We start from the raw sequence: 21,328 nt of genomic DNA, 5'->3' as shown, positions 1-21,328 counted from the left end.
GTATAATCCTGAATCGGCATTTGTACTTTGTGTAACCCTTTAGATTGGTATCGTCCAGGTGACAAGTTTCTAGACTTCACTGAGCACTCCTTGAGAAATATTCTCCATTGAGAGGAGAAAAAGAAGTGAGAATTATTAACGAAACTTTACATTTGAAAGATCACCAATTGAAAATGAATGGGTTCTTTCTCGGATAGCGGTAATACCATATTTGCATCCTATTATAAAACAGATTGGATAATATTCTATCGATTTTCGGACAGATTTAGTCAGATGATAATCAAACAGTTAGTTTCTTAAGTAGATTCTATTAAATTAGTATAAATACAAATTGAATTCAAGTTTTCAATTACTTATTGACATCTTTACCATTTTGTTTGTGAGGGCTAGATTTGATATTTAAGAATTTAGTAACTTATGGAGTTATTTTATTAGGGGCTGTTTGGTTACGTGAATCTAGAGATTTCAAATCTCTGGATTCACAAATGGGAGATTTTTACCTGTTTGGTTATGTGAATCCCTATATTCATGAATCTAGGAATTCCCTCTTTTTACACTAAAAATGTGAATTTGTAGATTTATGGGTATGAGGTGAAATCTAGAGATTTCACCCCTACTATCAAAGCGTTAAACATTTGAATCATAATTCAATAAATATTTTTTAAAGATAAATCTACAAATTTCATTCAAAAAATTCAAGCTAACCAAACAGACTAATCTTTGACCATGCTCTGTGATTGTGAGAGCTATAGATTTGAAATCTTAAGATTTTAGAAATCTTATGACTCAAGTATCTTACCCTTAGAAAATCTAAAAAAAAATAGTTACATATCTCATGTAAAAAATGTATGAAAATAAGAAAACAAATCAAAGTAAGTAACTTAGTTGGATATTTATATCGGACGGATAATAATCGGCAGAAAAAAGTTATACCATATCCGCATTCTATTAGTAATTGGACGGATTCGGATGCCTCTAAACAGATGCGAATGCGAAGTTAGAGGTTGATTTGGGTTATCCATTTACATCCCCATTTATCAATAACCGAAACGAATGTGTATAAAATTTTGAGGCTATGATGTTTCTATAGTGCAATACATTAATATACACCCTTAGAGTTAGACTTGAGATAATTACATTTATATCTCCTCGAAATTTATTTTTTATTACATTTACATCTGTTATATTTCTGATTATATATCAAGTATGCCCTTACTAATATATAATCTGAAATATTACGGATAAAATTTGAACGATAAATTATACTTTTACTGTTAAGAGTAATTGGGTTAAGTGATGACTCAATTGCTAATGTATTTCCAAAATATCTATATTGCCTTCTCTTACCTTTGAAGTATTTTCTAATGAAAATGATCTATTAACTCAGAAAAACCCTAACAATTTGCTTTCTCTGTTCTCCCAAATCTTGCGAGCACTACATCTTCTAAAATTTTTCTTTTTCATTTTTCCTTCCTTAAATTGTGTTATAAGAAATCTAGCAATCCAGTTGGGTAAAATGTTTTTTTTTCTTCTTCTTTTTTTTTTCCCCCAAATTTAACCGTATTTGAGACAAGGAGAGCTCGTAATAGAAGCAATTTTAGGGAATGCAAACGTAATAGTATATATGTAATTTTATAAAGATAGAATATATAGAAGGTTCTCCAGTAGAATTGGTATATTCTTTTTTCTAGTAAGAGTAAACATGGTACTTTGCATCCTTTTTTTAAGAATACCTAATTAAATAATAATATGAGAAAATTTTAGGGTCAAAAGAGTGGATTTTTATTTGCAACAATGATTGCTGGCTGCTATCAACGGATTGAACAATTGAGAATCAAATGGTAGGGTTATTTAACCCCGACGAGTGGCTCAGTTGGTAAAAGACCAACGCTTCTACATAGGAGGTCAGAGTTCAAATCCCCTCGAGTCCCCTAAAGATGTAATTGTGGTGCGCACAAACGGGCTTGGATGAACTTCAGATCAAAAAAAAAAATGGTAGGGTTATTTGTAAATACTAATTTTTTTTTATATTTTTAAAGTTTAAAGTTCTTTTTTTTGGTAAATAAAAAGAGGGGATGCAGTAGCGGCGACCTAGCACCCCCTCGCTACGCAATGTTCGGACTTTTTTATCGAGTGCGACCTATGCAAGCATTAGCCCTGTACACTACCAACGCAAGCACTGGCCCCCATCAGCAGAGCCCCACCGGAGGCCCTAGTATAGTCCACAGAAGCCGGTAGCATTCATGCCCAGTCAAAGGTTTAAAGTTTACTAACATACATAATCAGACCCCTCAAATACATGAACCCTCAAGCTGAAGGTAGAGTCTACCAAAAAAAAAAAAACCGGAGGTAGAGGAGTTTTCATTTTATTTTGGTAATCGAAGCTAGTAGCTAGTGAGGACTTATAGGGAGAATCTCACGGAAAAAGAATTTCTTTAGCTACAAAAGACTTCAAAAGGAAGTGTAGTTGGTTCTTCAACTATTCTACAAAAGGAAAATAAAAGAACCAGGAAGATAGATAAAAACATGTTAAGGAGTTTAGGACTAAACGAGAAGAATCACATCACGTCTACGAAGGAAAAGAAGGAATTTAATTACAACATTACGAGATTTGCACCTGCAATAAGAGAAGGGTAAAGGAAGGTTCCTTTGAAATAGAAATTTTAGGGTTATAGATCTTTTAGTCTTTTGTAATTTTCTTTTAGGAAGAAATATCCACCACATAAGATTTGGAAGACGGTAAACCAGGGAGTTCGTAAATTGGTAAATTTTAAATCTTTAAAATGTAAAAGTAAAAAATAATATTTACAAGTAAACTCCACCATTTGATTTTCAACCGTTCGATTATATTTTGATTGTGTGGTATAATCAACACCGTTGGAGCAACCAACTGCTGTTGCAACAAACAAAAATCCTAGATGAGTTGGATACTTCTCCCATATTAGGGCTTTTTTTTTTTTTTTGCGGTCAAAAGCCAATCTTTGTACGAGACGAGCGCAAGACATCCTGATTACAAAGATCAAGGAGTCAAGAATTGGAAAGAGGCCATATACTATTTTACTTGCCAAAGATAGGGCCTTTATGGCTAGATTTTTTGCCAATGCCCGTTGTTTTAAGTTGTTAGTTGATTACCCAAAAAAATAAAAATAACCTTTGTACCCAATCTCGGGAAACAAGTCCGAATTCAATTAACCCGAACCCAACCTGACTTGGAGATTGGAGCGTACGACGCCTTGGGGAGAGATCATATTGGAAATGCGATATTCGTTGTGGCAGGGGGAACCTCTGATAACAACATACTACAATGTGAACTAAAGGGAATTAGATGCGGCCTCACAGAGGCCTCATCACAGGGATGCCATATGGCAAAGGTTCGATCATACTCCCTCAATGCCATTAAAATTCTAATAACTCTTGGCCATGTTTGTTATACACTTGGGTTGTTGGAGGATATTATCAACTTATGTGGAGGGTGTGGTCAACGTCAATTTGTGCATCAAGTTCGTGACCAACCGGTGTGTACAAGGGCAAAGTCATAATTCAATATTGGGGGGGGGGGGGGGGGGCGAACAATGAGAGTCTAGATCATCTTCTTGTTGGGTGAGCACTAACATTTTTTCAGCACAGATTGTGTGGAGGCCATGTGGAACCCACTTTTAAATTATTTTATTATATTTAAACTTGGGCCCACACATATTAAAAATATAGGTAATTATTAGGAGACTAAAATGTAAGTAACATATTTTATAAATTATTAAAAATATTTTGAAATGAAGCAAGAGGAGTAAAATTGTATGAGGAGATTTGTTGAAGTTTTAAAACTCTACCAAAAAAAGTTAGTTTAGAAAAATTTTAAAAAATCATGTAAACTAAATTTAAGAATAAATAATTAATAAAAAGATTTTAAAAGAATATTTTATTAGATAGTTTTGAAATTTTTATTAGGAAGGAATGAAGGATTGAAACTCCATGGAAAAAATTTAGGGAGTCATTACTCAATTTCTAGTTGGGTTTTAACTTTTTTTTCTTTTACTTTAATTGTAATACTTGGATAATTATTGAAAAGTCAATTATTGTAAATGACATGTCTGTCCATTATCTTTGTCATAAAAATTATGATTTTCTACTCGTTATTTTTACTTTTAAAAATTATTTTTATTTTTATACGTAAACAAAAAATAAAGAGATTTAAGTGAAAATTAAAAAAGTCTGGGGTGCCTGGGAGCAAGGTTTAAAGTATCCCACGATACTATACGATATTAGCCGATACGTATCTATATTTGACTCAATCGATACGATACATCTCGATACGTCTCTTCATTGAATTACACTGAAGTACATTAGCCAGAGCGATACAATATTCGATACAGGACGATACGTCTCTTAAAATCACCTGACCGATACGATACCCGATACCGATACTTTAAACCTTGCCTGGGAGCTCTGCTATGGGTGTATGGATGTGTTGTCTGAGGTTGACACCGACTAATCAAGAGTTGCGATTAGACCTATGGTGTATCCCTCTCGCAAGTTCATGATTTTATTTGTGAAGAAGCAGTCTTTACCCAAAAAAAAAAAAATTAAATTAAATTGTGAAGAAGCAGGGGAAGGCATTGTTGTTACTTGTAACCAAGGTTTAAAGTATTGTATCGAATATCGTATTGGTCAGGTGATTGTAAGAGACATATCATCCTGTATTGCTCTAGCTAATGTATTTTAATGTAATTCAATGGAGAAACATATCAAAATGTATCGTATCAGTTGGGTCAAATATATGCACAGGCAAGGTATAGTGGCATACTTTAAACCTTGCTTGTAACCATTATTGTATATTACTTCGAATTATCTAATATAATCTAATATTCTCGCTTGTTCTCACGGTTTGAAATCGATTAAATCCGAGCCGACCTGACTGTCTTTTCAGGTCGAACTCGACTAAAGTGTAATTTCCACCAAATTGTGATAGTTGATCGTTCATCGTTGACGAATTACGGTTTGTTTTCCATCCTTTCCTGATACGTTAGCCACTTGATCCAGATTACGCACGCAATGAAAACAAACCAAAACTGAAAATTAAAACTCACCAGTGTTCACTCTTTCGCATCTGTCAACTGTAGAACGGTTCTATATCTTCATTGATTCTTTTCTTGATTCTTAGTTCAATTGCAGAAAAAGCGGAGACTTTTGCAGAGCCTTTTCTTTTTAAATGGTATCTGATCCCTTTTATTCCTTCGTTTGAATTCGATATGGTACTCTTTGCGCTCCATTACTTGCCATAATTTAACCCTTGATCGTTCCTGGTATTTTTAATTCTACCCCCATCATGTTTTCTCTACTTCTGTGTTTTCTTCTTGGAGTCTTGACCGTTATCGTTGCGGAAGTTCTGGTTTTACTTCACGTTGTCAATCGATTGAGCTCGAAAAGTAGAACCAGACTGGCTGAATCTCATGTCGGCGGCGACCTTGGCGTCGAACAATCAGTGTCTTTCGCTTATAACAAGAAGGTGAGTTCCAGAAGCTACTGACCACTCTTTCTTTGCCCTCTTATCAACCCATTTCCATTGATGCACTCTGTGCGGTCTTTCTTTATGGGGTTTTCCGTTTTCGGTGCCGTTTCTTTTGGGGCGGAGGTAATTTTGTTGCTCAAGAGAATGGCCTTTTCACAAATTTGTCCCTTCTGGCTTCTCTGCATCTTCTATTGTTTATTTCTTTGATTGGAAAGTGTAGAATTACCCTTTTTGTTTCTCACGTATACTGAAATATGACAGTTAGCTTTGAAATTTTCAAAACGATCTTTTATTGTGTGTCTGGAGGAAACAGAACTAGCTATTTTGGGTTATGCGTAACAAACGCCAATAAATTACTAATAAGTAAAAAATGTTTGTCCATAATTTCGTATGTGTTAGTCTTGACGTTTTTTGGCTTAACTGTTACAGTTTCGGTTTGAACAAAATTGTTCTTCAATGTTGAAAAAAGAGTAACAAGAATTCAGTCAATCTCTTTGGCAAGATAGAGTGGAAAACATGATGCTGAACAAGTATGGGATTTGGATGGGTTTTGGTCTAATGTTCAACCAGGAGTTGCCCTGTATCAATCTTGATTGCTACCCAACTCAAGGTTTATAATCTAGGTACCTGGATCAGGTTGGATCAGCGTACAGAAATAGCTTTTCATGATGTAAAGAAGTTACCTGAAATAGTTCTTGCATATGTGCTTCTAAATGTTCCCAAAAGTTAAAGTATCTAGAATTCCTGAAGTACAGCCCACTATACTCATTAGACCATACTTATTGGAGTAACTCAGAGTAAGGAAAACCAGAAGAGAACTGTGTAAGACCATTAAAATTTCAGAGAGCCACAATGATTGTGTGTGTGTGCAATTAGAAAGCAACTTAACAGAGAAAAACAAGAACATAATGGAGGCCAAATCTAGCTTATCCCATTTTGATTTTGCTGGCTATGTGGACTCTTTTTTCTTCAATCAGCTCTCCTCAAAGCCATACTTAATACTAGTCCTAAGCTTTGCAAGCCTTTCTGTTAGAAGTACATGTGCTAATAGAATAAAAAAATAAAGGAAGTAGCTCTTATGTGTATGTTTGGTAGAGTCACTAGAGTGGCATTCATGTTATTGTTATCATTCATAAGGTTATTTTAGGCTCATGATTATTGTATTGTAACTTGATGTAATGTGTTATTTTCCTTACCTTTTGTCTTCCTTATGTATCTTTTATTTGCATAGGGAGCGAGGATGTAATTTATCTTTTCTGTTTAGTGAGCAATATGTGAAAGTGTTGTGGACATATGTACAACACACCTTACGCTGAATTTTTTCCTCTCCATTTACTTGTTACATTGTAACTCCATTTCTTCCATACTTACATTCATTACTTAGATTCCAACTCGGTATCAGAGCTCACTTTGTTGGTTTGGGAGATGAGTTATCCTCTTGTTCCTTCTCTTTTACTTTCTTGGTACCCTAGTTTAAAATGGAGTTCCAAGGAAGGAATCATTATATGAAATGTTTAAAGAAAGCTTGCAAGGAGCGTGAATGAAAACTTTGGAGACACCAAAAGATCTTAGTTGAAGGAATAGGCACTTGGAACTAAAATCCAACAAACCCAGCTAAGTACCTAGTTTCTGCCAGTTCTGGAGTCATATTCTTGCTTCTCCTTTGTATGAGTCTGTTGGATTTGAGACCAGGTTCCTTAAAGTTACCTTAGTGTCTCCTTTCAAGCCCTCTTGGGCTCAGCCAGAAGTGTAACTATCTTTCCCTGTAACTCAGACTAAACCTCACTAACTGGAGCAAAAGCATCCGCTAGCAGCGCATATCTGTTCCTTTTCTTCGTTCAGTTGGGATGTATTGGGCATTGGTTCAAAACTCTGGACTTTTGAAACCCCTAGGGACTCATTTGGTGTATGAAGAGTTGAAGACTGCAGCTCATCTCTTTGCTTACTGCTCAGGTATCATCAACTTCCGGTTTGGTTCTAAGTTTCACCTTTGCAGCCTTGTGATTTGTTGGGTGGCTGCTGTTGCTTGAAGGGTTGCATGACTTGGAGTATTGTTATTTGTTATGGAGCGAAGCTAAGGTGTAGTGTATTTGACTAGCTATCCTCACAAAAATGCTGTTTGTTTTCTTGCTGTGCTGTAATTACCAGTTTTCAGAAGTGTTGCTCTTCTTGTGTTTGCGTGTGCTTGTGTCTATGTTTGAACAGTTACTCCACTTTTAATTTTGGTTGGTGATTTTTCTTTATGGAATTTGTTTGAGTCTCTATTAGTTGATTTGCCCTTTGGAGTGTTTCTTCAAGTATTCATGGATTTGGTAATTGTTTCCCTTGGCTGGAATTCTTTTTTCTTGTATCGGACTGTGTATTTGGGTTGAGTATGATCTTCCCGCTGGATTTAGATATTTCTTTTAAGGTTACTGCTTGTTGTTGGCGAGGAATGTTGTTTAAGCTTCTTGGTCTGTTTAAGATCGTTAAACTGATGGAGGTTGTTTGGAGAAGACTTCTCTGAGACAAACTATCTCTGTTGGGTAGACTCTGCATTGAATTTGGTATATCATCCTGACTATCATGCATTCATACATAATTTCAATTGTTGAAGGCAGAAGGAAAAACAGGGTTGAAATCACCAGCATCTGAGTCTCCGGAATGGTTGATTGTCTGCTACTGGAGTTCCAAGAAAGCAGGGGAAAAAAAGTTTTGAATTCCGTTATGACCACTATGGGAAATCTGGACAAACTAGAAACCGATGTTGGATACTTTATGGCTGTCCTTGTAGCATTCGAGCTAGCAGGAGAGGAGGAGCCATAGCATGCACTTTGATGACTGAGGTTGCACCTATAGGATCTCCTATTAACTACAGATAGAGCCCAAACCTGGGAGTCATGATGATGTTGCAGCATTTCAATATTTCATAGGGTTTTGTCATATTTGGGTGATTTTACTTCTAAACCTGTAGTGCCAGTTTCTTCGCCTTCCACTACCTCTTTGTGGGTCATGACTCTGGAGCCACTGACAGTGTATTTGTCACAACTCTGTCTTATAACTTCTATTGTATCTATTGTGGTAAGGAAAAGGCTAGAGTTATTGATGGTCCCTTTTCTTGTATTTTTGGTATAGGTAATATCCATGTCACTTTGTTTATCTCCCTTGACTCTGTTCATCATGTTCAGATACAGTGTCTCTTAGAATCACATGGCCAGCATGATACCTGATACCTAATAGACTAATACTAATTCTTTCCTTGCCAATAACCTTCACTTTACCTATAACTCAGTCCCACGTGTTTGGCTTAGTGATAACAGTTTTCTTGACTCAGTGATGTTGTGGCATCAACATTTAGGCCATCCTTCTTTTGTTATTATTCTCATAATATTGTAACACATGTTTTATTCTATTTCGTCTTCCCATGCATTTTCTATAGATCCTGGCTTAGTTGATAAAAATTGTTGTTGTTCTTATCCTTATCATGGTCATAAATCAAGTGCTTGTTTCCATGTTATGCAATTCGATGTTCGGGGCCTCGTTCTTGCTACTTCTTTAATTGTTTGTCATTATTTTGTTTCATCTAAGTTTGTTACAGCTGGTTTGGGAGTAGCTCCGGTGCATGATAAGCTACAACAAATTCGTTCAAGGTGGGATGACTATGTTCAGCAAAGGCTTTTAAGTTCCCCTAAACAGAGGAGTGACTTAATTCAGATTGAAGAAACTAGAAGAGCTAGGGGGCTGACCTAAAATTACCTTAGGAGAAGTGGTGAGAGAAGATGTGCGTAGATTAGGCCTTGTATCTAGTATGACCTCAAATAGAGCTGATTGGACGGCAATGATTCATGTAGCAGACCCCTTTAGTTCGCATAAAGCTGAGTTCTTGTTATTTTGTTTCATTTGTTGGTGACTATTTGCAGTCCACTTGCACCTTTTTAATGAAACAAAAGAGTGATGTTTATGCTGCCTTTCAAAAATTTTATCAACTGATTCTTACTGAATTTGGTACTTGTATTCAAATTGTTTGATTTGATAAATGAGGGAATATGTGTGTGGTCAACTGCAAAACCTTTTTTCAACCAATGGCGTTATCCATCAACTCGATTGTGTTAACACGTCACACCCCCCCCCCACCCCATCAAAATGGGGTGGTTGACAGAAAAAATTGCCATTTGCTGGAATTTACTAGGAGTTCCTCTTCTTATCGCCAAATGTCCTTTGGTAACATTTTTTTGCTAGACAATTTCTTTGTCTATTCCCAAGGTTTTTGGGTGTGTCTACAATGTCATGTCGATAAATATGCTAGGATTAAGCTTGAGCCTGAGCCTATTAACTGCATATTTCTTAAGCATTCATCTTACTCCAAAGGATGTAAATGCTGCCATCATTCCTCCTGGAAACAGTTTCTCTCTAGAGATGTCACTACTTGGGAGTGTATTTCTTTCTTTTTCCCTCATCAACATCCTCTTTAGAAGGAGAGCGATGAAAGGGAACAAGCTGCTGATTTAATTCCTTTTGTGTATCTTTTCCCTCTCTCACCTCTTCATTCCTACTTGACATAGGAAATATAAAGAAGTTGATATTGTTGACAGTGCCGTTTGTTCAAGTGTTTATGCTAGTACTGAAAAATAAATGGTTGTATACTAAAGACATGAATTGTTGAAGGGAAAGGAAAACAAGACCATGGTACAAAATTTCGATTGAAAGGTCAAAATTTCGATCGAAATATCTGCATTTTTCAAAATCGAACAAAACTTGTGATATTTTGTTTCATTACAATGTTCCGGTTGAAATTGGTGATTATTTCTTATAAATCCTCTATCTTGGTCAAGACTTGCGAAATATCGCAGGTTTCGACCTCTCTACCCTAGTTTCGCAGCTTGGGTTTTGGCCTATATATTTGTTGATTTCTCTTGTATTTGGTGATTTTTAGCCCATTTTCACCCTATTTCCGCAACTCCTTTGCTTTCAAACAGCTTTTTTGCTCCTCCTTTGCCTTCAAGCACCTTTTAAGCCACAATAGTTATTCATGGGCGCAAGCCCAAACTACAAAGGAAACACCAAGCAGGATCCTGTGTTTGTCGGCAACAAAATGTGGAGCATGAGCCATACCTAACAGTTCCAAACTTCCTCCTCCTTTTTATTTTTTAATTTTTAATTTTTAATTTTTAATTTTTAATTTTTATGTTGTTTTATTCATGTCTTGAATGAGCCATCACTTGATCTTGTTGGTCATTGTATTTTGTTAACTTATTGTGTATGTAATCATTTTATCAAACAATTCATGTATGCTGATGATTCTATGCCTGTATGCAATATAATTTGTACTTCTCAAAACCAGTCATTAGTTATTAGCATACTTGAATGATAACTTTTCAATAGTTATTGTGATTATTATGCTTTAAATAGGTAGGAGGCAAGAAATTAGATGAAATGGAAGGCCATATGATCCCAGAAACCTAGGGTCGAAACCTTGCTCGAAAAATACTAGGCTTTGAGATTTTGGTTTTTGGTTAGGTTGAAACAGACCTTGAAACCAAAACCTCGATCCTTGAACAAGACCCACAAAAGTTCTTTGGATCTACATCACCTTCACCTTCCTCAATTTGGTTTCCTTCGAGCTAGATCTCCGCATTGCTATTTGAAAAAAAAACTGATCTTGTACTAATCCTAGAGCTAGGTTCATTTCCTATGATGCTATTTTTCCTACAAGCCATGGAAATTTTTGTTAGGTAAACTCAAGTTTTGACCTTGTGAAAATTGGAAATTTCGTGGAAACTTAGGACTTTTTCATGCAAGTTTTGACATCAAGTTTTGATAGGTTTTAGGGGTATTTTGGCATGAGATTCCGAATATAAGCTAATTAGAGTTTAAATAGCACATTGGCTCATTAAATTTGCTAAAAACGTTAATGTAGATGTGTCATTCAAAGTACATAACATCACTGTAGAGTTTTCTGACAAATACACTGTAACTTAACTACTTAAGTACATAACATTCAATATATAACTTCTAAGTTCAAACACCAAATACAAAGTAACTGACAATAAAAAGAAAGTACAACTCAGTGACAAGAGGAGTGCCTTGGTGGATCCATCATGTGAGCTGAGTAGTATTGTGCCTTTAACATCCTCTTCTCTGACCAATGAACATAAACATCCCATAACATGTTATGCTTATGGTTGTCGAGGTAATTGACAACTACAGCTCTATAAGTCTGGTCATCAACATGTCTAACATAACCAGTCTGAGGGAATACAAAACTTGGATAGAGAAGTCCTAATAGAGGGAGGTCTTGGTCGTGGTATTTAGGGAAACATAAAAGAGAACAAAAGAAATGGTACAATTACAGCCTTCATTGTTCATGTTGGTGATATTGTTGTGATTGGGAATAATAAAGTTAAGAGGATTAGATTGAAATCTTACCTGGGTCAGTGGTTTGACTATAAAGATCTTGGACCTTAAAAGTAGTTCTTAGGAATTGAAGTATCAATATCCAAGAGATGAATTGGTATTTGCTCGAGAAAGTCTTTATGGGATCGATCGGACGAAGTAGAAATTTTAGGGTGTAAACTAGCAAGTTCTCTGTTAAAATAAAAAACTTTGTAAAGATTGTGGTCTTTTTCTTATGGATGCATGGAAGTACTAAATTGGTTGTGCAAAGTGATCTCTCTCTGCTTGACTTGTCCATACATCACTATTTATGCAGGTTGGAGTGGTGAGCTACTTTATGCGTGCTACCAAGAGTGGTTGCTAGATGGTTTTTACTGTATATTCAGATGCTTGAAGTTCTCCCTAGGGAGAGGGACTACTGTATGCCAGGTGCTATCGAATGAGCACATTTATGTGTGAAATCTTAGGGCATAAAGCATGCATTTTACACACTTAGAGTGGAGCTACCTTGGGTTTTATGTTGTTTTTGTAGATTTTATGAATTTTCAAGACTTGAGGGAATATTTGGAGTTTTGGGTATGAAACGTGCGATTTTACTCGTCAAGAGGTCCGTTCAAATTCTCAAGTGCGTAAGCGGGCCTGATTTGGAGCATGATGTTCTAGAGATGCAATTATGGGCCAACTCCAGAATATCTTATAAAATTAGATTATGATTATTTTTTATTTTATTTTTCTTTATTGTAATTGAAAGAATATATGGGGCCCACAAGTAGTCAAAGATTAGGATTTTCTTTTTTTTTAGAAGATTTCATTTTTTTAGATTTTATTTATTTCTCTAATTAGTTTCTCTCTCTCTCTCTCTCTCTCTCTCTCTCTTCCCACTTTCTATTTTTTTCACTATTTTATTTTATTCTTTTTCCTTAATTAAACTAAAATCACTTTATATATATATATATATATTTTTCACTTCTTTCCTTCTTCCACTCTCTCTTTCTTCTCCACCTTCTCTACGTGTAACTCAAAGTTAAGTTTTTATTTTCATTTTTTTATTTATTATTTCTCTCGACTTTTCCTCTTCACATACTTCTATTTTTTTTCTCCACACATTCTCTCTCTCTCTCTAGTTAGAATTTCTAACAAATTTGGTCTTTCTTTATTTGTTTATTTTTTTTCTTTTTCTTTTTCTTTTCTATTTTACTCTTTTTTATTCTCCTTCTCCTATAAATATACCCTCCCTTCTTGGGTCTAGTTTACACTTTATTTTCACTTTAGTTCATTTTAGTCTTGCACTTTCTATTCTCTCTAGCTTGTTCAACGTTTTCTCTAGTTCTTTGATTACTTTGTGGGTTCTAGTTCTAGATTGAATGTTTAGGTTTTAATGTTTTGCAAGAAAGATTGAAGTTGTGTAATTTATTTTATGCAAGTGTATTTCCTTTATTTTTATCAATGCAATTTCAAGTTCAAGTTTCAAGTTTGAGGATTCGTTTTCTCTCTGGTTCTAGCAATTGCAGATCCAGATTATTCTAGATTTGGTTGTTAGGGTTGGTTGAGATTTGAATCATTTGTTCAATTTTTTTTTGGAGATTCAAAGATGCAAGTAACATTCTTCAATAATCTTCGCTCCCCCCTCCATTCCCACTTCTATCTACCCCTCCATATTCTTAATTTAGGATTTATTTTTCTGCACTTACTTACAGTTCTCCCTTCCCCTTGGGTCCTTGATCAAAGATGTCTACAGTCGTGCCTCTTTGGTTAAGGTTTCCCTTTTCCTTTTATTGCTTTGTTATTTACTTTCTGCACTTTTTTTTCTCTCTTTAATATCCATTCTCCCGATTGGTGGACTGTAAGTTACAGCAAAGGGTCCACGGTTAAAGTCATTATAATTATACTCCCCTTCCCTCGATCCAGAGCTGACACTCTCGGATCACTTCCCTTTTCTTTTTATTTATTGTTTGCATTTTTTCCTGCCTTTTATTTATGTGTTGGTTGTATTTGCTTTATTTTTTGTCTCAATTCGATTGGATTAGATGTATGGATTAGGATCGCTTTAATTTAATTAATTAGTTAATAAATTTGAATCATTCCACTCTCGCATTACTATTAAGAAGTTGAATTCTAGGTGGCATATCTCCCTGAGATTGACCTGTTAGCTACACGATACTGTGCGCTTGCGGTTATTTTATTTTGCAAACACTATCACTAAAAATAGAAGGCTCTTCATGAATGCTGATTGGGCTGGGTCCATTTCAGACAGAAGGTCTACATCTTGTTATTACACATTTGTGTTAGTTAACTTAGTGACATGGAGGGGCAAAAGAAGAAAGCTATGGTTGTCAATCTAGCATGGAGGCAAGGTTTAATGCTATGATCCATGGTGGGTATGTGAACTGTGCTGGTCGATAAAGCACCTATTGGACTTTATCTAACAACAAAGCTACCACGACCTTGTGACGGAACAAAGCGTACAAATATACATAGGCATTTGATCATTGAGAAGATTGTAGTTGGCCAGACCTTTCCATTTATTTTTGTGCGCATTGTTCGAGACCTTGCCGAGATTAGGTAATATCATAGAACAAAATTCATTTGAAACTTGTGAAATTTCCACCGAAATTTCCCATTTTGGAAAATGCGAAATGAAACTCATGAGGACCGAAAAAAGTCCTCAGTTTCGATTGAAACTTTCGAAATTTCCACCGAAATTTCCCATTTTGGAAAATGCGAAATGAAACTCATGAGGACCGAAAAAAGTCCTCAGTTTCGATTGAAACTTTCGAAATTTCGTCGAAACTTGTCGAAACCTCGAAACCTGTCAAAACTTGGTTCGACCCAGTTGGACTAGCTGGTTTATGAGGAAAAAAATTCCCAAATTTCGTGGGAAACTTGGGAAATTTCGTGGGAAACTTGGGAAATTTCGTGGAAACTTGGGAAATTTCGTAGAAACTTGGAAATTTCGTGGAAACCTAGGAAATTTAATTTTCAATTTTTTTGTTTATTTCATGTTTCCCCAAATACCCACGATAAATACCCCCTCCATCAGGACTTCCCTATCCAAAGTGCGTATTCTCTCGGGTTGGTTATCTTAAGCATATTGATGACCAGACTCATAAAGTTACAGTTGTCGATTAACTTGACAACCATAGGCATAAAATGTCATGGGATGTCTATGTTCGTTGGTTGGAGGAGAGGATGTTATAGGTATAGTACTACTCAGCTCACAGGATGAATCCACTCTTGGCACTCCTTTTAACACTAAGTTGTATTTTCCTTTTATTGTCAACTATTTTGAAGTTAGAAATTATATATTGAATGTTATGTGCTTAAGTAGTTAAGTTTATAATGTACTTTTTGGACAACTCTACATTGATGTTATGTACATTGAATGACATATCTACATTGATTTTTTTAACAAAATACAACAAATGTATTCTTTATACTCTAATTAGCTTAAATACAGGATCCCACCCCAAAATACTCTCTAAAACCTGTCGAAACTTGTACGGAAAAGTCCTCGGTTTCTTCGAAATTTCTCAAGTTTCCACCCAAGTTTCCCATTTTCAACTGGTCGAAACTTGAGTTTCCCTCGAATTTTTTACCATGGGTAATATCTTGGTGTTTCGTGGAACCCAGACAATATAGCCTGCTAAACCTATGAATACCCTAAGTCAACGAAGATCTTGATTCAGTCAAGCTTATAAATCTTACCCAACTGGAACCGAGATCTCAAGATCACAATAGAACTCATTGGTCTTGGTCAAGTTTGTGATTTTGGCTGCTACAACTTCTGGAACTTGGATTTTTAGCTTCCATTGTGGATTGCAAATTCATCGAGCAGCCCTCAAAGTACAATACTCTATACAATGTGTGGAAGCATATGAGAAATTCTGTATCAGTTGTATGACATGGGAACCTACTTGGTAAATACACCAATTACCATGCTTTGATATGTAGAGTGATGTGGAGTTTGTGAATTACTTCTTTTGCTATTTGTACATCGGAGTGATGTCATGCATAATAAAGTTAAACACTTTAATATTTCATGTTTAAGTGTGTCAAGCGATAACGCTCTGAATTGATTCATCTATTGAAATGGAATTTATCATCACACATCATTGCTTACTCAATAGTTTCCATATATCTCTCCAATGAATGATATACATCTGACAGGACTGCAAGAACTGTCACCTTTTTCTGCTAACAAATTATTTTCTGTTTCTTTTTTACTTTGGCCTTTTTCTTTTGTAGATCTCAAGCTGCTTTGAATTTGACATTGAGTTGTTTGCTTTTATGATATTCAGGGATCTGTTTGGATATTAGAATCAGAAAAGGCTCCAAAGGTTTATGCAGAGGACAATGCACCAAAGGACCAAAAGAGCAAGAAGGAAATCTTGGAGGTTTACCCTGTTAAGAAACATGCGAAAATTAAGGATCAGTCACTCATCCTGATGGATCCAAATGGTTCTCAGGATATAATTCATCTAGTGGGTTGCAGTATAAGAGCTGTTTCAGCTTCAAGTCTACCTTCAAGGAAGTGGTAACCTTTCTAACGTTTTTATCTGCCTTTTCATATTCCTACTGCGGTCCAAGATGGATGTCGAGTATTCTCTCTCTCTCTCTCTGTTTCACTCATTTGCATTTTTATGTCTTCACTTGTTCGTACGACATTCGTCCTGCTGAAATCCAAGATGCATTTACTGATCCATATATTATGATATATCTTCCAAGATATCGTGGAGGATTACTCTTGTTTATATGGTGCATAAGCATAGATTATCAAGTTTATGATTAGCTCATTCAATCACTGGCCTGGAAGCTCTTGTTTGATTGGGTACTGTTGATGTTGTGCCGTAGACTGGTTATGCCTATCATGTGGAATGCTGTGATTTGTATCCCTCAGCAACTTGGCATGCTACTTGTTATGTTACAAGAACTCTATATGGCATTATGGGTGGCTTCTTCGAAGTCACTGGCTCATTCTTTGGCAAAATGCTCCCTTTTGCATGACTAATCCATTCAGTTTGTTATTAAGGCAGTTTATTTAGATATGATATCTTACTAGGAAAACTTTCCATGGTAAGTTCCACTTCATGAATGTAAAATTTTATATGTTGAAAAGACTTTAATGTTTTTCTTTAAAAAAAAAAAAAAGTAGTAGCAAATATTTGAACAATCTCTAACAAGTAAATATTTACATGTTCACTTTTTTGGGGTGAAATATTTCCTAGTAAAATTTTATGCCAAAATAAATGGAGCCTACGTATATCAATCAACTGTCATCTCTTTTATTTTATACTTCTGGTGTCTTACTTTCATATTTTAACACGTGTTGTAGGGCTAAAAGGTACCCCATTAAAGTGGAAAGCAAGTCTGCTGTGATTTACAATGGAAGTCGGATTTTTTACATTTATCTTGAGACTTCTTGGGAGAAGGAATCATGGTGTAAATCTCTCCGTCTTGCGGCTTCTGCTGATAATGAGAAACTTGCCTGGTACACAAAACTAAGTGGAGAGTTCCATGATTATGTGACATCCTTAAATGCAGGTTATCTTTCGTTTATGAAACCCTCAACAGGGTTTTCCAGAGAACAGGCAGATCGGACAAGTAAGATAGATGCATCTTCTTCAAAGGTGCGAGTACTTCTGAAAAAGATTGCAAGGAAAACTTCTAGGGGTGGTTCAGAAAATAAGTCAAGTAGTACTTCATCATCCGGCCGTGAAGAGAGAAAGGCTGGTGAGAAGTCCCATGAGGCACAGCATCCACTCATGGCCTCTGGCTTAAAGGCTTCTTTGAGTGAGAAGATTGCTAATTCTTCAGAGGAATATGGGGAGCAATCATTTCATCCAGAAACAAGTTGTCCGGGTGGCCAAAGTCAGTTTTCTGTCATCTCTGAAGAAGATTCTAATGAAAAGTCTGGTATTGATGAAGGAACACTCTGTTGGAATTTATTAATTTCACGTCTTTTTTTCGATGTCAACAGAAATATGGAGATTAAGAGCTCTATACAAGCCCGGGTTCAGGTTGTCTATCCACTATTAATTCTCTTATATTCTTATATGTTTCTACATTCTCTAGTTGAAGAATGCGGCAGAAGGGCAAAATTTTGTTCCAAGCTTTTAGTAGCATGAAGGGAAAATGTGCCCCTTCTAACCTTTCAAAATGACAATCCTAGGAAAGCAGCATACTGAAATGGCATCTATTGGGTCTTGAATCCATATGACAGAAAATGTGCTGTTTCAACCTGATGCCCGAGAGACTGGTTGGGTTTTTTCAGCTGATAGGATCTCCAATAATGATTGCACTGAGTGGTTGTCCAGATTGATAAAATTTTGACCACTTCATCATGACAATATTTATTTATTTTAAACCTTATATTTTCAATGATTAAGAACACACTACCCAAAGTTTAGTCTTTGAATAATTTCAAAGCTTCAGAAAATGTCCAAGATTTTGCGTGTTAATTAAATGGGGCTGATTTTAGGGTCATTTAAGGAAGACTCCCTTGTTGGCCTCTCCCGCCATGTAGTGGGTAGGTAAGGTGGACACTGGGATGTCTATTTTATTTTTGAGGGAAGGCTCCCTTAATGGTACCATTTCTGGTTACATATATAGTGCTGATAAATCTTGTTATTTGGTGTCAACAGAGAACACTGGATAATATGAGGACCCCTAGTTACATTGGCGGAGTAACATGTAATGGCTTGGATCTTGGGAATCTTCCACCTTTCATCCATAGCATGAGGATTCTTCCCATGGACATGAATGAGGTATGGACCATGGAAATTGACTTTGAATACTCAGGTGGTGCAATATTGGATGTTGAAACAAGAATTGAAGTTCGTGAACCAGCTTTCCAAAGAAGCATTGAAAACTCAAGTTTAGAATCAAATTCTGTTGGGGAGGCCACCTCACATCTTGAAGGCTTTGAGGACCTTGGTGACCAACTTAAGCTTTCTGGGGAGAATGTTGATGAAATAGAGAACAGGGATGATGGCGATAGTAAGCTTGGTAAGTATGGATGCATGCTGTATGCTCCATGTGACGTTTCTCAAATTGCCTTACATGAGTTATTGACAAAGTAAAGGGGCGGGCCTTAGCACAGTGGTTTGTGGACCATAGTTGTACCCTAAGGTCAAGGTACCAAAAAAGCCTCTCACTGAAAATTGCTGGGGTAAGGTTGTTTAGGAAAATTGCCCTTGGACTATGCTTTTGTGAAAGCCTTCGGCATGGGCTCACCCTTTATGCATTGTTGACAAAGTTGAATTGGAGTAGGTTTGAATGAAATTGCAGCTTGAGTAATAGGTTCAATATTTTAAAAGCACTAGATGACTACGAGACAAATGAACTACTGGATATATGGTAAAATGAGAACTCGTGGGTAACTGATTGAGATTGGCTCTGAAATTTAGTTTATTATGCTAATTATGGCCTTTTATGAGAAAACCAACATTTAATACACAAGCATGGGATATAATATAAGCATACTATAAAAACACCAAAACAACAAATATAAGTCAATGTTAACTTTTGAAGTGTATAAGGTGTGGTATGCTTCAGCCCATGTAAGAACATGGATGCCTAGGTGATGTCTAAGCAATTGCTTGATAACTACAACTCTACAAAACCTTACTCATTTACTAAACTTTAGGATTCACTCGAGAAGTCCCATCACTTAATTACATGTTTCATATTTGACATGGCTAAGATGTAAGCTGGAAGGTCCTTTAAGTTATTGACATCTGCATTCAAATTTATGCCTTCCTGCTCTGTTGGATGTTACTTGGCTCCTTAGTGTCTGGACTTTGTCAAAAAAAGCAAAAAAACTTTACCAAGTGGTTCAAACCCAATCTGTAAATATCCTCTTCTTTGATTCCATCTCAGACTACATGTTATGCTCATCATCCGATCCTTTAGAAGCTGTCCTCTTAAGGTTCTTCCCCTTAACTCTGAAATATATATATAAGGTCAAAATAACGTTTTCAGGTCGATTTAAGTTTATGGGCTACTGGACATGAGTTGATGTGGCATGACAGGTAGGTGGTAATGGACCATTGGGTTTTAGAGTCTAATGTACTTGATCCTATGCTGGTTGTTGTGTCCCACCAATCAAACTCTGTTGTATATGTTTACTTTTCTGTTGATGTTCTTTTTATTTTTTATTTTTTTTATACCACATTTATGATCGCTGTGACCTTCGGCATAAGATTATTGCTGTAGCAATAATTATCGACCTCTAATCACTCTAAGATATCAGTTTCAATTTGTCCATCTACTGCATTTTTATGTTACACAGAATTTTCATGTAGGATCACTTTAAGTTAGTGGAATTGTATATTTTTAATTTTTAAGTGCAGTCACTGCATGTGTTTTACAGTATTTAATTAGTTTTGGTAGTCTTATGACTCATTTCAGTAGCAAATGTGTTTCAGAATTCAGGAAATATTGTCATGGCTCTGAAGCAAGGCATGTCTGCGAGGCAACTTACCATTGTCCTCCAAAGTCCTAAGGAATTGTCATATTCAAGGAAAATATGCCCCTTATGCTTGTTTCAGATTTTCAGGCATATTTTCAGTTTTACAATGTATCTCTTACTCATTTTCGTGTATAACATAACAGAGAAGACATGAAAGAGGGAATGAAGAGAAGAGAAAAGGAACCAGAGGCAGTAGTAGCTTGTTCTCAAAGTAGTTAGAGAAGACAGCATAAGGGTTAGGGAATGGGAGTAGGGTTCCTAGTCCAAAGGACCAATGGGCCCTTGACTAAAGTGGTCTCATCCTCTCAGGTTAGCACCAACCACTAACTCCGTGATCCTTTATTCATTCGAATATTATTCTAACACTCCTTAAGCTGGAGCATATTGTTAGAGACAATGAGCTCACATGACACGATAGGGGGACTGCCCCTATTGTGTTACGTCATGTTCTCTCTCATTGTCTCTTACACATATATACTAATAATGTCTAGCTTATTACAAATAAAGTCAATCCTCACGTTACTTATTGATCAAGGACCAGTAGGGAGGAGTTCGACAATAGAGGCAACTAAATGATTCCTTACTTTCTACGCAATTCTCTGTCTTCGTTCGTGAGGGCGAAAGGTAGTTGTAGAGGGTTGGCTGTGAAACGGCGATTCCCCCTTTTCCATTGAAGTAGGGAGGGCCTCCTTCCCCACCATTCCGACCTATTATCCTCCTTCCCCACCATTCCGACCTATTATTGATAGGGATTTGACCGAGCGCTCTTTCATCAGCCCTTTGGCTATTTGCTTGCGATAAAAAAAAAGTGAATTGACCCGAGCCCTATTTGATGAGGTGGGTCATACCTCCATTCATCTTCGGGTTGGTTCAGCTACATTTGCATGTGCCTCCCTAGGCTTGTTTAGCCTGAGAGACTTTGTAATCACCTTTGCAAGTTGTTCTCTAGTCCTGAGATGACTTGGATGAAATAGTCCATT

At 36.3% G+C, this 21,328-nt stretch overlaps 1 protein-coding gene across 1 annotated transcript in view; it reads left to right on the top strand.

Annotated features, from left to right (window-relative positions):
• The first annotated feature begins 4,882 nt into the window (after window positions 1–4,882).
• LOC149024732 (uncharacterized) overlaps window positions 4,883–21,328 on the top strand; it is a 30,392-nt gene continuing 13,946 nt past the window's right edge. Inside the window, exons 1-4 of the mRNA XM_089144934.1 lie at window positions 4,883–5,503; window positions 16,177–16,412; window positions 17,211–17,895; window positions 18,520–18,883. Coding sequence (XP_089001060.1) covers window positions 5,324–5,503; window positions 16,177–16,412; window positions 17,211–17,895; window positions 18,520–18,883 — 1,465 coding nt within the window. The 5' untranslated portion in view covers window positions 4,883–5,323. The remainder of the gene's footprint in view (window positions 5,504–16,176; window positions 16,413–17,210; window positions 17,896–18,519; window positions 18,884–21,328) is intronic.

Source organism: Hakea prostrata, chromosome 2, assembly GCF_041222555.1.
Source record: "Hakea prostrata isolate BN-2017 chromosome 2, UWA_Hpros_2, whole genome shotgun sequence".
NCBI classification, from domain to species: Eukaryota; Viridiplantae; Streptophyta; class Magnoliopsida; order Proteales; family Proteaceae; genus Hakea; species Hakea prostrata.
The sequence above is the reverse complement of the archived record's forward strand: the minus strand, read 5'-3'. Positions and strand labels throughout refer to the sequence as shown.